The sequence below is a fragment of the Anabas testudineus genome, chromosome 10 (genome assembly GCF_900324465.2).
Source record: "Anabas testudineus chromosome 10, fAnaTes1.2, whole genome shotgun sequence".
NCBI classification, from domain to species: domain Eukaryota; kingdom Metazoa; phylum Chordata; class Actinopteri; order Anabantiformes; family Anabantidae; genus Anabas; species Anabas testudineus.
The window spans coordinates 11,478,714-11,494,160 of NC_046619.1; the positions used below are offsets into that span (position 1 = coordinate 11,478,714).

General features: G+C 41.2%; 5 protein-coding genes across 5 annotated transcripts; all 5 read left to right on the forward strand.

Moving 5' to 3' along the window:
* Positions 1-191: 191 nt before the first annotated feature.
* LOC113160922 (protocadherin alpha-8-like) lies at positions 192-2,556 on the forward strand. The gene is given in 2 exon segments (XM_033326190.1): positions 192-1,733; positions 1,735-2,556. Coding segments are annotated over 2 exon segments (2,364 nt in total).
* Positions 2,557-3,084: 528 nt separating this feature from the next.
* Positions 3,085-5,487, forward strand: LOC113160923 (protocadherin alpha-8-like). The gene has a single exon (XM_026358387.1). It carries the CDS (start codon positions 3,085-3,087, stop codon positions 5,485-5,487), a length of 2,403 nt encoding a protein of 800 aa, XP_026214172.1.
* Positions 5,488-5,842: 355 nt separating this feature from the next.
* LOC113160924 (protocadherin alpha-3-like) lies at positions 5,843-8,979 on the forward strand. The gene is made up of 2 exons (XM_026358389.1): positions 5,843-8,233; positions 8,968-8,979. Exons 1-2 carry the CDS (start codon positions 5,843-5,845, stop codon positions 8,977-8,979), a joined length of 2,403 nt encoding a protein of 800 aa, XP_026214174.1.
* Positions 8,980-9,247: 268 nt separating this feature from the next.
* LOC113160925 (protocadherin alpha-7-like) lies at positions 9,248-12,135 on the forward strand. Its single transcript, XM_026358390.1, has 3 exons — positions 9,248-11,610; positions 11,942-11,981; positions 12,130-12,135. The coding sequence occupies exons 1-3, from the start codon at positions 9,248-9,250 to the stop codon at positions 12,133-12,135; spliced, it is 2,409 nt and encodes an 802-aa protein (XP_026214175.1).
* Positions 12,136-12,451: 316 nt separating this feature from the next.
* Positions 12,452-14,824, forward strand: LOC113160926 (protocadherin alpha-3-like). The gene has a single exon (XM_026358391.1). It carries the CDS (start codon positions 12,452-12,454, stop codon positions 14,822-14,824), a length of 2,373 nt encoding a protein of 790 aa, XP_026214176.1.
* Positions 14,825-15,447: the final 623 nt, after the last annotated feature.

Here is a 15,447-nt window from a genome sequence, read left to right on the forward strand (position 1 = left end):
GAAAAAAACAAGTCCCTCCCCTGGTAGAAATCTATTGTTTGGTACCTCCCTGTAGAAAAGAGACTTTATTTTAAGGTTGTGAGTCGGTTGAGACGTTCTGGTCTCTGAACATGCGACAGCAACACGATCGGATATTCACCCAATCTCCTGCATAACCAGGCTCCTGTGTTTATATGTGTCATCTGAAAAAAATGGGGGTCGACAGACGGTGTCGATCAAGTGGCTACTGTTGGTTTGCTTTTCATTTTTCCTTACTGCTGATTTACGGAAAACAAGCTTTGTCTGAAGTGAGATACTCGATTCCCGAGGAGGTGAAAGAAGGGACCGTTGTTGGAAATATTGCAAGGGACCTTGGTGTAGACAAAACCTCACTAATTGATCGGCGGTTCCGTGTCGTGTCTGGATCCAAGGAAGCTCTTTTCGAGGTAAACCCAGATAATGGTGCTTTACGTGTCCGTAGGAAAATCGACAGAGAAGAGCTTTGTCAGGGAAGCAGTGCGTGTTTAATAGAACTAAAAATCCTTGTTGAAAACCCGCTGGAAATTCATTATGTGGTTGTTGAAGTTACAGACGTAAATGATCACTCCCCCATATTTTTTGAGAGAGAACAGACATTTGAAATAGGAGAGCAGTCATCTCCGGGGACGCGTTTCCAACTGCATGCGGCCCGTGATCCTGATGCTGGAATTAACTCTATACGCTCATATACGTTAACATCAAATGATCACTTTGAAATAGAAATGAGTCAAAGCGATGAAGATAAGATACCATTTTTAGTGCTGAAAAAGCCCTTAGACAGAGAACAAAAGAATCAACACTCCCTAATTGTTACAGCAGTAGATGGAGGTAAACCTCAAAGGTCAGGGACACTAAATGTTTCCATTATTGTTCTTGATAGTAACGATAATCGTCCAATATTTAGTCAAGATACTTATAAAATTGAAATATATGAAAACTCCCCAGTTGGTACTACTGTTTTAAGAGTGACTGCAGTAGATCCAGATGAAGGGACTAATGGAGAAATAGAGTACAGTCTGAGCAAAACATTAGGGCGTAAAGTGTACGACATATTTGAACTGGATAGTTTGAGTGGTCAAATTAAAGTGAAAGGAGCTGTAGATTATGAGGAACTGGGGATTCATAAACTAGAAATTGAAGCATCTGACAAAGGATCACCTCCTCTAACAAGTAGGTGCAGGGTCGTAGTAAAAGTGAAAGACGTCAATGACAATCCACCAGAAATAGACATTACATCACTGTCGAATACAGTGTCTGAAGATTCAAAACCAGGAGCGGTTATTTCACTTATTAGTGTGATGGACAAAGACTCTGGTGTGAATGGAAAGATTATTTCACACATAACCGATGACGTGCCCTTTGAGTTAAAGCCATCCTATAAGGAAAACACATATTCAGTTGTCATTAAGGAATTTTTGGATCGAGAGCAGGTGTCACAATATGAAATAACAATAAAAGCCACTGACTGTGGTGAACCTCCCTTAACCACTTTTAAAACATTTGTCATTCAGATCTCAGATGTAAATGACAACAGCCCACAGTTTAACCAAAATCCATTACAGTTTTACCTGGTAGAAAATAATGTTGCAGGAGCTTCAGTATTCGCTGTAAGCGCAACAGACAATGATATTAATGACAATGCAGCCATAACGTATCATATTCTTAGAGGAGGTACAGATAATGACATAGCATCTCGACTAAATATCAATTCAGAAAACTGGACAAATAACTGCTCTAAAAAGTTTCGACTTTGAGACTGTGAAAACTTTCCAGTTCCAAGTTGTGGCCACAGATTCAGGAAGTCCGTCATTGAGCAGCAACGTGACAGTGAACGTGTTCATTCTGGATCAGAACGACAACGCTCCAGTCATCCTGTATCCAGTCAGCTCCAATGGTTCTGCTGAAGGTGTGGAGGAGATTCCCCGCAATGTGAACGCAGGACACTTGGTGACTAAAGTCCGAGCCTATGACGCTGATATAGGATATAACGGCTGGTTACTGTTTTCACTGCAGGAACTTACTGACCACAGTCTCTTTGGTTTGGACCGCTATACAGGACAGATCAGAACCCTTCGATCATTCACAGAGACAGACGAGGCTCAGCATAAACTGGTCATACTGGTGAAAGACAATGGCAATGTCTCCCTGTCAGCAACAGCTACTGTGCTTGTTAAAGTTGTGGAGCCTAAAGAGGCTTTTGCAGCTTCTGATGTTAAAAGTTCAGCCAAACACGACGAGGACAATAATGTGACTTTTTATCTCATGATCACTTTGGGCTCAGTTTCAGTTCTTTTTCTCATCAGCATCATTGTGCTCATTGCAATGCAGTGTTCAAAGTCCACAGACTATACTTCTAAATACCTCCAAGAACCAAATTATGATGGGACACTGTGTCATAGCATCCAGTACAGAGCTGGAGACAAACGGTACATGTTAGTTGGACCCAGGATGAGTATAGGATCCACTATAGTCCCAGGCAGCCATGCGAATACACTAGTACTTCCTGACAGGAGGAGGACATCTGAAGAGGTAAGCTAGTTTACAAATCTGACCCTTTGGTTTATATTTTAATTCGAAATATCTTTTTATTGTTGTCACATTTACGTTATGTAATTTAAATATGTACATTTTCCTCATTTTTTTTATTTAATCTGGTAGCTGTCCATTGTGCTGAAACAGAGTTCAATACTTTGTGTTTAATCAAGTCACCCACTTCTAGTTGAACGGCATGTACAATTCTCCGTCAGTAATATTTTAAATGAGAAAATATTATCCCGTGTAGCACTTGATGTGGAATGCATTACCCTGAACATGATCACTTGGTGTCACTATGTGAGCAGAAAAGTGTTTCAACACATGCCTTTTGTCAAAGACATGGGTCCTCCCCTTTCTGGGATGGGTTTTATTACTGAAAACACCCTGTTCAGTCACAGCGAATACTCAGCGTTTGTGTCTTCAACAATACACTGGAAATTGTAGATTACATGTGACTTTATGTTAATTTAATTTTCATTCGATAAAGAAGTTGTTATTATGAACGGGCGGGATTTATTTAAACTGTAAAACATGAAGCAGAACGGATTTGGAATATCGAGAGCGCAATGGCGGTGGATCGCTTTCATTGTTTCAATGATTTTTCTTTGGAGCAGAGCTTCTGCACAGATCAGATATTCCATCGCCGAGGAAGTAAAAGAAGGAACTGTTGTTGGGAATATAGCAAAAGACTTGGGATTAGAGAAGAACTCATTGAAAGAAAGAGGATGTCGTATTGTCGAAGGTTCAACTGAGTCGTTTTTTCACATAAACCAAAATGATGGGATGTTGTATGTTGAGCGACTGATTGACAGAGAGAAGGTTTGTGAGCGGAGCAGCATGTGCTTAATCAACATAAAAGCTGTGCTGGAAAACCCACTAGAGATTCATTATGTTACTGTGGAGGTGCTGGATGTGAACGACCACTCTCCCAGCTTCTCAGTCAAGGAGTCTCGTCTCGAAATTTCAGAGTCGGCTTTACCAGGCTTGCGCCTCCAGCTGCAAGCTGCGCACGACGCTGATGTTGGCCAGTTTTCGATCCAGGAGTATAAACTTAGTCCTAATGATCATTTTCGTTTGGAAGTGAAAGATCGCGGAAAGGATGGGAAAATACCGGTATTAGTTTTATTAAAGACGCTAGACAGGGAAACAAAGAAAAGTCATGCGCTGCTTCTCACGGCTGCTGATGGAGGAAAACCGAGTAAATCTGGAACAACTGAAATCACTGTTAATGTCTTAGATGTCAACGATAATATGCCAGTTTTCTCAGATGACACTTACTCTGTACATTTGGAAGAAAATGCTCCAGTCGGTACAACAGTTATAAAAGTAAATGCCACTGATTCAGATGAGGGTTCCAATGGGGAAATTACATATTCATTGGGCAATAACGTGAACAGCAGAATACGCGAGCTTTTTCGCGTTGATTCAAGTACAGGTGAAATAATTGTTCAAGGTCCGATAGACTTTGAATTAGAGGACAGTTATGAAATTGATATACAGGCGTCTGATAATGGACCAGCTCCTTTGAGAACAGAAAAAAATGTGTTGGTGAATATTATTGATCTAAATGATAACACTCCGCAAATAGAGGTTACTTCATTTTCAAAGGCAATACCAGAAGATGCAAGACTGGGAACCACTGTTGCATTAATCAGTGTAACTGATAAAGATTCTGGTCTTAACGGCAAAGTTATTTGCTCCTTTAACCAAGAAGTTCCTTTCACTTTATCACCGTCAACACAAGATAATATGTATTCTATAGTCACAAAATCACCACTGGACAGAGAAAAGAAGCCCATATATGATGTTACAATTGTTGCAAAAGATGCAGGTGTACCGTCGTTATCTTCTGAAAAAAGCATTAGTATTGTTATATCAGATGTGAATGATAACAGCCCGGAGTTTTCAACGAGCCCTTATACGTATTATGTTACTGAGAACAACTCTCCAGGGGAGTCACTGTTTTCTGTGACGGCATCAGACCGCGACGAGGGTGATAATGCTCGTGTTTCATATAATATTTTAAGAGATGGAAAAGACAACATTAAACTACATTCATTCAACCTTAATATCAATTCAGAAAACGGACAAATATCAGCTCTAAAAAGTTTTGACTTTGAGGCTGTGAAAACTTTCCAGTTCCAAGTTGTGGCCTCAGATTCAGGAAGTCCGTCACTGAGCAGCAACGTCACAGTGAACGTGTTCATTCTGGATCAGAACGACAACGCTCCAGTCATCCTGTATCCAGTCAGCTCCAATGGTTCTGCTGAAGGTGTGGAGGAGATTCCCCGCAATGTGAACGCAGGACACTTGGTGACTAAAGTCCGAGCCTATGACGCTGATATAGGATATAACGGCTGGTTACTGTTTTCACTGCAGGAACTTACTGACCACAGTCTCTTTGGTTTGGACCGCTATACAGGACAGATCAGAACCCTTCGATCATTCACAGAGACAGACGAGGCTCAGCATAAACTGGTCATACTGGTGAAAGACAATGGCAACGTGTCACTGTCAGCAACAGCTACTGTGCTTGTTAAAGTTGTGGAGCCTAAAGAGGCTTTTGCAGCTTCTGATGTTAAAAGTTCAGCCAAACACGACGAGGACAATGATGTGACTTTTTATCTCATGATCACTTTGGGCTCAGTTTCAGTCCTTTTTCTCATCAGCATCATTGTGCTCATTGCAATGCAGTGTTCAAAGTCCACAGACTATACTTCTAAATACCCCCAAGAACCAAATTATGACGGGACACTGTGTCACAGCATCCAGTACAGATCTGGAGACAAACGGTACATGTTAGTTGGACCCAGGATGAGTATAGGATCTACTATAGTCCCAGGCAGCCATGCAAATACACTAGTACATCCTGACAGGAGACGAACATCTGAAGAGGTGAGTAAATATCCCTCTTTGCTATGTGTAAAAGTTTGACATATAAGCTTTATTACTTCCATTTTCAACCTTAGTGCTGAAATCAGAATCCGCAGAATTGTTTTCGGACATGGTGAACTTTATCATTTAAAATATATTTGCTTGGTTTTGAAATTGTAGACATACTATCACACACATTCACAAGGTGGCAGTACCTTATCAGTATTACGCCTGACAACGTCTCAGCACAGAATACACGAGCCCGCCCCTGTTATGTTCAGTCGGTTCAGACCAGGTTTAGCTGTCAGCTACTTGGAATAATCGCACGCTGGTTATTTTTGTATTTTGTTGAACTAATTGTAAATAGAAGTGGACACTTTTCCTGCTATGATCGAGACATAAATCTGAGAAAAGGATGGAGTCTGGATTCGTATTTTCACCACAAACTATTAAACAAAGAGGACGGGATTCATGGCGACGACGATCACTGCGCCTCGCCTGCTTGGTTTTGCTTTTATTTGTTAGAGAAGCCTCAGCACAACTGAGATACTCCATACCCGAAGAGCTCAAAGAGGGGAGTTTTGTCGGGAATATAGCTAAGGATTTGGGAATTGACCTGAATGTTATGAAGCAAAGGGGGTTTCGCATCATGCCTGGCTCGACTGAACCACTTTTTAATGTCAACGTGAATGACGGGGTCCTGTATGCAAACCATAACATAGACCGAGAGGAGGTATGTAAGGATAACGCTGTATGTCTAATAAACCTTAAAACCGTTCTGGAGAACCCACTAGAGGTACATTATGTTACTGTGGAGATAACAGACTTAAACGACCATTCTCCCACATTTCCTGAAAAAACAAAGAGGCTTGAAATCTTCGAGTCCGCCTTACCAGGGGCTAAATATCAGTTACAAAACGCCCATGATCCCGATGGTGGCACAAACTCTGTCCAACAATATAAAATCAGCCAGAATGACCACTTTCGTTTGGAGATTAAAGATCGAGGAAGGGACGGCAAAACTCCCATTTTACAATTGCATAGACCATTAGACAGAGAGTCCAAAAGCAGCCACAGACTGGTGTTGACGGCTGTAGATGGTGGAACACCCCCAAAAACAGGCACAGTTGAAATATACATAGATGTTCTAGATGTCAATGACAACATGCCAGTATTCACAAAAGACACATATTCTGCAGTGTTGCAAGAGAATGCACCTATTGGCACAACAGTAATACAAGTTAATGCAACGGACTTAGACGACGGTCCCAACGGCGAAGTGGTTTATTCATTTGGCAGTGATGTAAAAGGTAAAATACGAGACCTGTTTGATATCGACTCGGTTACTGGGGAAATAATTGTGAAAGGTCGTATAGACTTTGAAGAACAGGACAGCTATGACATCGATATACAGGCCTCTGATAAGGGAACTATTCCATTTAGAACAGATAAAAGTGTCATTATTAAAATTAGAGATGCAAATGATAATGCTCCTGAGATAGAAGTGGCATCATTGTCAAGTGCTGTTTCAGAGGACTCCAGACCAGGGACCACTGTAGCGCTTATCAGCATTACGGATTTAGATTCGGGGATTAATGGCAAAATAATCAGCTACGTCGCAGAAGACAGTCCTTTTACATTAACTCCGTCGATACAAGATAATATGTTTGCTGTCGTCACAAAATCACAGCTGGACAGAGAAGTACAATCGAGATATGACATCACAATTATAGCTAAAGACGCAGGTGAACCAGCCTTAACATCCGAAAAGACGATAAGTGTATTTGTGTCAGATACGAATGATAACAGTCCCGAGTTTTTAGTGAGCCCCTATACTTTCTACATCACAGAAAATAACCCTCCAGGAGCCTCTGTGTTTGCTGTAAGAGCGTCTGACCGTGACGAAGGAGACAATGCGCTTATTTCATATCATGTTCGCAGGGATACAGGTTATGAACATACAATGGCAACGTTTCTTAATATAAACTCTGAAACCGGAGACATTTCAGCTCTAAAAAGTTTTGACTTTGAGACAGTGAAAACTTTCCAGTTCCAAGTTGTGGCCTCAGATTCAGGAAGTCCGTCACTGAGCAGCAACGTGACAGTGAACGTGTTCATTCTGGATCAGAACGACAACGCTCCAGTCATCCTGTATCCAGTCAGCTCCAATGGTTCTGCTGAAGGTGTGGAGGAGATTCCCCGCAACGTGAACGCAGGACACTTGGTGACTAAAGTCCGAGCCTATGACGCTGATATAGGATATAACGGCTGGTTACTGTTTTCACTGCAGGAACTTACTGACCACAGTCTCTTTGGTTTGGACCGCTATACAGGACAGATCAGAACCCTTCGATCATTCACAGAGACAGACGAGGCTCAGCATAAACTGGTCATACTGGTGAAAGACAATGGCAACGTGTCACTGTCAGCAACAGCTACTGTGCTTGTTAAAGTTGTGGAGCCTAAAGAGGCTTTTGCAGCTTCTGATGTTAAAAGTTCAGCCAAACACGACGAGGACAATAATGTGACTTTTTATCTCATGATCACTTTGGGCTCAGTTTCAGTCCTTTTTCTCATCAGCATCATTGTGCTCATTGCAATGCAGTGTTCAAAGTCCACAGACTATACTTCTAAATACCTCCAAGAACCAAATTATGACGGGACACTGTGTCACAGCATCCAGTACAGATCTGGAGACAAACGGTACATGTTAGTTGGACCCAGGATGAGTATAGGATCTACTATAGTCCCAGGCAGCCATGCAAATACACTAGTACTTCCTGACAGGAGACGTACATCAGAAGAGGTAAGGTCAAATAGTTTGAGGCCTTTTCTTGTATGTTTTGCAGTGTAATTTTGTGTAAACAACATTAACTTAGATTAAATTGTTTTTTATTTAGTAACATATTGTGGTATTTGATATTCGTGAGTGTTTTGGAAATGTGACGTGTTTTGTGATTTGAATTTGCGGGTTCTAACTGATAAATGTGCGCAGTTATGAAGCAAAGTCGACTGAATTTTGTAATTGCAAAATTGTTGATAATAGAAAATGTGCCATTGGACCCCCAGTTTGTGCTGCTGTTGAACTACTTTGATTGATATTGAAATTAGTTGCAGTCATGGGCATATTGTCTGTATCGATGTGGTTTATTAGAAAGTTTTAACAGCTTGCATCACAGCTCTAAGTATCTTGTTCCTAGTGGTACGAGAGATGAATGAACAACCATCCATTTACTTCATTCATCTTTCTGCTCAATCAAACAGCTTCATGTGTTCCCGTGTCTTTACAATTGCAATGCTACACATCCCCGTGTTTGAACATGTGCTGGTGTCGAGCTAACTGCAGACCATCGCTGTCCATGGTTCTGAAAAAGCTTCAAGCACGTCTGTCTTTCTTTCTTTCTTTCTTTCCTAAGCATTGGTAACGGTCTGTTAAATGGCGGTCCATATGCACGATTGTCTCATTTATGTTTTATAAGAGGGCTTCCAGAAGACAATATCTCTCATTAAGTTTTTTTAAAGGTTTCTTTTTTCCTGCAGTGTGAGTCGTGATCACTTGGTGTCAGTATAACGATAAATAATGCTTTCACATGTTTTCGTCACAGTTACTAGACCCATCCCCTTCCTCTGAAACGATCATTAACAGTAGGTTTTCTGTGGTAACGGGCAGCTTGCATAGACAGTTCAGCTTTAAATACAATGTATTTGCTCTTTTGAAGAAAACCAGGATTGTGAGAACAAGAGTGGCTGAAAAACATGTTAGGATAAGGGTAAAGGTCTTTGTGTGATATTTTTATTTTACATTTTTCGTCTAAACGTCATGGAACAAAGAGGACGTCAGGCGTGGAGAGCGCAGACAAAGTGGTTTTCCTACGTGATGATTCTGGTTACATTTTGGAGCAGCGCTTCAGGACAATTCAGATATTCCATCTCTGAGGAAGTGAAAGAAGGAACTGTTGTTGGGAATATTGCAAAGGATTTGGGTCTCGATAAAAACACGCTGAAAGAGAGGGGGTACCGCATTGTGTACGGTTCGACAGAGCCTCCTTTTCGAGTAAATCAGGACGACGGTATCTTGTACGTGAACCGGAAAATTGACAGAGAAAAAGTGTGCGAGCGAAGCAAGGTTTGTGTGATCGACTTAAAAACCGTCTTAGAAAATCCACTGGAGGTCCACTATGTGGCCGTGGAGATATTGGATGTGAACGACCACGCACCAAGCTTTCCAGAAAATGAAAAGATGTTGGAGGTTTTTGAATCTGCATTACCAGGAGCCAAATTTCAGTTGCAAGCGGCGCGCGATGCTGACAGTGGTTCATTATCCGTTCAGCAGTATAAATTGAGTCATAATGAAAATTTTCGTTTGGAGGTGAAAGATCGTGGTGAGGACCGTAAAACTCCCAGTTTAGTTCTTCAAAAGCCACTTGATAGAGAATCAGTCAAGACCCACGTGCTACTTCTAACAGCTACCGATGGAGGTAAACCTCCGCGTTCAGGTAACATGACAATAATTGTTGATGTTTCTGACGTTAATGATAATCCCCCGGTGTTCACCCAGGATTCCTACAATGTGGAGCTAAAAGAAAATTCTCCTATTGGTACGACTGTTATCCAAGTTAATGCAACAGATTTAGACGAAGGTGTAAATGGCGAAGTTGTGTATGCATTTGGCAATGACGTGGATGCACGAGTGCGTGCACGTTTTGATTTAAATCCAGTTACTGGGGTCATTTCTGTGGCAGGAGCCATTGATTTTGAAGAGAGTAGCAGATATGAAATAGACATCCAGGCATCCGATAAGGGGGTAGCAACACTGACAACTGACAAAACCGTAATTATTAATATTGTTGACGTAAACGACAACGCACCTGAGATTGAAGTGACATCTTTCTCACATGCGCTTCCAGAAGATTCAAAGCCAGGAACTACAGTGGCGTTGATAAGCGTTAAAGACTCAGATTCAGGTCTTAATGGGAAAGTGATGTGTTACATAAGCCAAGAGCTTCCGTTTCTCCTCTCCCCGTCCTTACAGAATAACATGTATTCTTTAGTAACTAAAGTGCTTCTGGATCGAGAGCAGCAGTCGCAGTACAACATAACAATTGTTGCTAAAGATGCAGGCGATCCATCCTTATCAGCTCATAAGGCTATAATCATTGTTGTGTCAGATGTGAACGATAACAGACCAGAATTTTCACAGAGCCCATATACTTTCTATATAACTGAGAATAATAACCCTGGAGCGTCTATTTTCTCAGTAACAGCCAGTGATCAGGACGAGGGTAATAATGCTCTGATTTCATATCATATTTTGAGGGACAGAGGTGGGGAACATCTGCTTGCCTCTTTTCTGAATGTAAATTCGGAAAACGGACAAATATCAGCTCTAAAAAGTTTTGACTTTGAAACCGTGAAAACTTTCCAGTTCCAAGTTGTGGCCTCAGATTCAGGAAGTCCGTCACTGAGCAGCAACGTGACAGTGAACGTGTTCATTCTGGATCAGAACGACAACGCTCCAGTCATCCTGTATCCAGTCAGCTCCAATGGTTCTGCTGAAGGTGTGGAGGAGATTCCCCGCAACGTGAACGCAGGACACTTGGTGACTAAAGTCCGAGCCTATGACGCTGATATAGGATATAACGGCTGGTTACTGTTTTCACTGCAGGAACTTACTGACCACAGTCTCTTTGGTTTGGACCGCTATACAGGACAGATCAGAACCCTTCGATCATTCACAGAGACAGACGAGGCTCAGCATAAACTGGTCATACTGGTGAAAGACAATGGCAACGTGTCACTGTCCGCAACAGCTACTGTGCTTGTTAAAGTTGTGGAGCCTAAAGAGGCTTTTGCAGCTTCTGATGTTAAAAGTTCAGCCAAACACGACGAGGACAATAATGTGACTTTTTATCTCATGATCACTTTGGGCTCAGTTTCAGTCCTTTTTCTCATCAGCATCATTGTGCTCATTGCAATGCAGTGTTCAAAGTCCACAGACTATACTTCTAAATACCTCCAAGAACCAAATTATGACGGGACACTGTGTCACAGCATCCAGTACAGATCTGGAGACAAACGGTACATGTTAGTTGGACCCAGGATGAGTATAGGATCTACTATAGTCCCAGGCAGCCATGCTAATACACTAGTACTTCCTGACAGGAGACGCACTTCTGAAGAGGTAAGATGAATTCAACCTAAAAATGTTCTCCTCAAAACTATTTATAGCTGCAAGAACTATATCAAGGTAATATACAGTAAATAATATTTATTTTTTTATTTCTTTTGAAGATGGCAATTCCACTTGTTTGTTAGGTTACTACACACATAGGGCTTTCTTAGGGCTGTTGTATAATTTTATAAACTTTGGTTTTGAATGCGTTGATTGTTCCCTGGGGTAACATCACACTTGTGCTTTTTCTACTCTTTTATATTAATTTTGGTTAACGTGGGTTAGGATTCACATTAACATTACCTGTGCATGACTATAAGTCAGTGGTCTTTATCTTATAAAATATGAAAACTTACAAAACGTTACGTTTTCAGGTTGTTTGGTGTGCTCTCACTTTAAGTATTGTTGCTTGTATTTTGAGATAAGAAGCGTGATACTTTCACCAGATGTGGCTAAACTCATTTGCAGTCATTGCTCTCCGCTGTCCATGGTACTGAAAATTATTGTCGTGCTTCAATGTTTGTGTGAAGAATTAATCGATTAGAGTTGGAAAGAGATTCCCGCTATCAGCAAAAGATTTTTTAGGATTGTGTTATGTGCTACAACCCTTTTGGATTAACTGCAGTGAGACGTTTGCTCGGATGGTGTCAGTGTAATATTAAATGTCAGAGCTATCGTCATCGCAGTTTGGTTCCACCTCTTCACGTTTTCATAGCCTTTCTTGCCCGTGCTGTTGCCTTTGTTCAGATATTGTTTGCCACCATTTCTGCATCAGACATAAAAATGCGCTGGATTATGTAGTTTTTACGTCGTTATCTCTGCGATGGTTCACTGGTGATTTCGAGATCGACCATGGAACAAGGAGGATGCAAAGAACGAAAGATGTCCCGATTTTTGGTCGGCTTTGTGGTTGCGGTGTGTTTTTGTAATGTAGCCTCAGCACAGTTGAGATACTCAATCTCAGAGGAGGTTGACGAAGGAACTGTTGTTGGAAACATAGCAAAAGACCTGGGGCTGGATAAAAGCACACTGAAAGACAGGAAGTATCGGATTGTTTCTAGTAATGCGGATCCTCTATTCCATGTGAACCAGAACGATGGTGTCCTGTATGTGAGCCGAAAAATTGACAGAGAAGATGTGTGCCCACAGAGTAAAATGTGTTTACTAAACCTAAAAACGGTGCTGGAGAACCCACTGGAAGTCCATTATGTTGAAGTGGAGGTGCTGGATATTAATGACCATTCGCCTTTGTTCCAGGAGAAAAATAAAAGATTGGAGATTTCAGAGTCCGTGTTGCCCGGAGCGCGATTTCAGCTAAAGGCGTCGCGGGATCCAGACAGTGGTCAATTCTCTGTGCAGCAATATAAACTTAACCCCAACGACCACTTCCGTTTAGAAGTCAAGGATAAAGGAGATGATGGTAAAATACCCATATTAGTTGTTCAGAAATCTTTAGACAGAGAAACCGCAGAGAGTCACACGCTAACTCTAACTGCATTAGATGGAGGGAAACCTCCGAAATCTGGCGAAATGAATATTTTAGTAAATGTTTTGGATATAAACGATAACGCACCTGTCTTCACTAAAGATGAGTATTCTGTTGCGCTCGATGAAAATGTTGCAGTAGGTACAACAGTCATACAAGTGAACGCAACTGATTTAGATGAAGGTCCGAACGGAGATGTAGTTTACGCGTTTAGCAACAGTATGAGTCAAAATCTATTAAACTTATTTGATATCAACCCATTAACAGGTGAGATAATTGTAAAAGGTTTAATTAACTATGAAGAAAAGGATAGATATGAAATAGAAATTGAGGCATCAGATAAAGGTCTCGCTCCTCTTACAACAGAAAAAAGCGTAATTATTAAGATAGTTGACGTGAATGACAACGCTCCTGAGATTGAAGTTACCTCATTTTCAAGCTCCGTCCCAGAAGACTGTAGACCAGGAACTACAGTAGCCCTGATCAGTGTCACTGATTTCGACTCGGGTCTTAATGGAAAAGTCATTTGTTCTGTAAATGAGAACGTTCCGTTTATTTTATCTCCGTCGGTAAAAGACAAAATGTACTCACTAGTTACAAAATTCCCTCTGGACAGAGAGAAACAGTCACAGTATGACTTGACAATAGTTGCAAAAGACGCTGGTCAACCTCCATTATCATCTCAGAAGACGATACATGTTGTAGTATCAGATGTGAACGACAACAGTCCAGAGTTTTCACTGAGCCCCTATAGTTTCTATATCACTGAGGGGAACGATCCAGGAGCTTCAGTGTTTTCTGTTAAAGCTTTTGATCGTGATGAGAACGAGAATGCTCATATTTCCTATCATATATTCAGAGATGGAAACGATGATAGAAAAGTAACTTCATTTCTCAACATAAACAGTGAAAACGGACAAATATCAGCTCTAAAAAGTTTTGACTTTGAGACCGTGAAAACTTTCCAGTTCCAAGTTGTGGCCTCAGATTCAGGAAGTCCGTCACTGAGCAGCAACGTGACAGTGAACGTGTTCATTCTGGATCAGAACGACAACGCTCCAGTCATCCTGTATCCAGTCAGCTCCAATGGTTCTGCTGAAGGTGTGGAGGAGATTCCCCGCAATGTGAACGCAGGACACTTGGTGACTAAAGTCCGAGCCTATGACGCTGATATAGGATATAACGGCTGGTTACTGTTTTCACTGCAGGAACTTACTGACCACAGTCTCTTTGGTTTGGACCGCTATACAGGACAGATCAGAACCCTTCGATCATTCACAGAGACAGACGAGGCTCAGCATAAACTGGTCATACTGGTGAAAGACAATGGCAACGTCTCCCTGTCAGCAACAGCTACTGTGCTTGTTAAAGTTGTGGAGCCTAAAGAGGCTTTTGCAGCTTCTGATGTTAAAAGTTCAGCCAAACACGACGAGGACAATAATGTGACTTTTTATCTCATGATCACTTTGGGCTCAGTTTCAGTACTTTTTCTCATCAGCATCATTGTGCTCATTGCAATGCAGTGTTCAAAGTCCACAGACTATACTTCTAAATACCTCCAAGAACCAAATTATGACGGGACACTGTGTCACAGCATCCAGTACAGATCTGGAGACAAACGGTACATGTTAGTTGGACCCAGGATGAGTATAGGATCTACTATAGTCCCAGGCAGCCATGCAAATACATTAGTACTTCCTGACAGGAGGAGGACATCTGAAGAGGTAAGACACCAGTAACGAACCTTTTTTTTATTTACCGTCTTATATCCCTTTTTTATATTGTATTAGTGGTATTCCTCCATTTCGAAATGTACTCAAACACAGGTATCAGTTTGGGGAAAATTTGCATATTGTTAAAAAGTAAGATTGAAATTGAAGGAGGACATTTGAACCAAATTAGGTTGGACAGAGACAAACATAATCGCGGTCGCTGTCAACGGTGCTGAATGTGTAACTGATAATTCAGTATGTGGCGATATATGCTCAACATTATGTCACACTTATCGTCATCTCAGTGATTTCATTCATTCCACCTGGTCTTACTATGTGAATATATTTTCGCATATTCCGTGTAATCTTCTATACGTTTTGAGAAGTTTTACTTTTCAAATTTAGTGAATGAAAGTGAATTACCACAACATTAAATAGACGCAATGTCTGCATCTAATAAGTCAACGTTTTTCCTAAGTGCTGTTGGCTTTTGAATTTCTGTAGTGAGAATTTAGATCGCATGGTGTCAGTGTAACAGAAAGAAATATTTATTTTACGTCAGCTTGTCATCATGGCGTACAGTCCACCTCTTAGATGAGTGCTCAGGTCGATATTGTCGTACTCGTTTTGGTGCTTACTGCTGCCTTTGT

Coding starts and splice junctions, on each gene's coding strand:
- LOC113160924 (XM_026358389.1), top strand. CDS start 5,843: ATGGAGTCTGGATTCGTATTTTCACCACAAACTATTAAACAAAGAGGA.
- LOC113160926 (XM_026358391.1), top strand. CDS start 12,452: ATGGAACAAGGAGGATGCAAAGAACGAAAGATGTCCCGATTTTTGGTC.
- LOC113160925 (XM_026358390.1), top strand. CDS start 9,248: ATGGAACAAAGAGGACGTCAGGCGTGGAGAGCGCAGACAAAGTGGTTT. Junction 11,611..11,941: donor AGACGCACTTCTGAAGAGGT/AAGATGAATTCA, acceptor TTATCTTATAAA/ATATGAAAACTTACAAAACG.
- LOC113160923 (XM_026358387.1), top strand. CDS start 3,085: ATGAAGCAGAACGGATTTGGAATATCGAGAGCGCAATGGCGGTGGATC.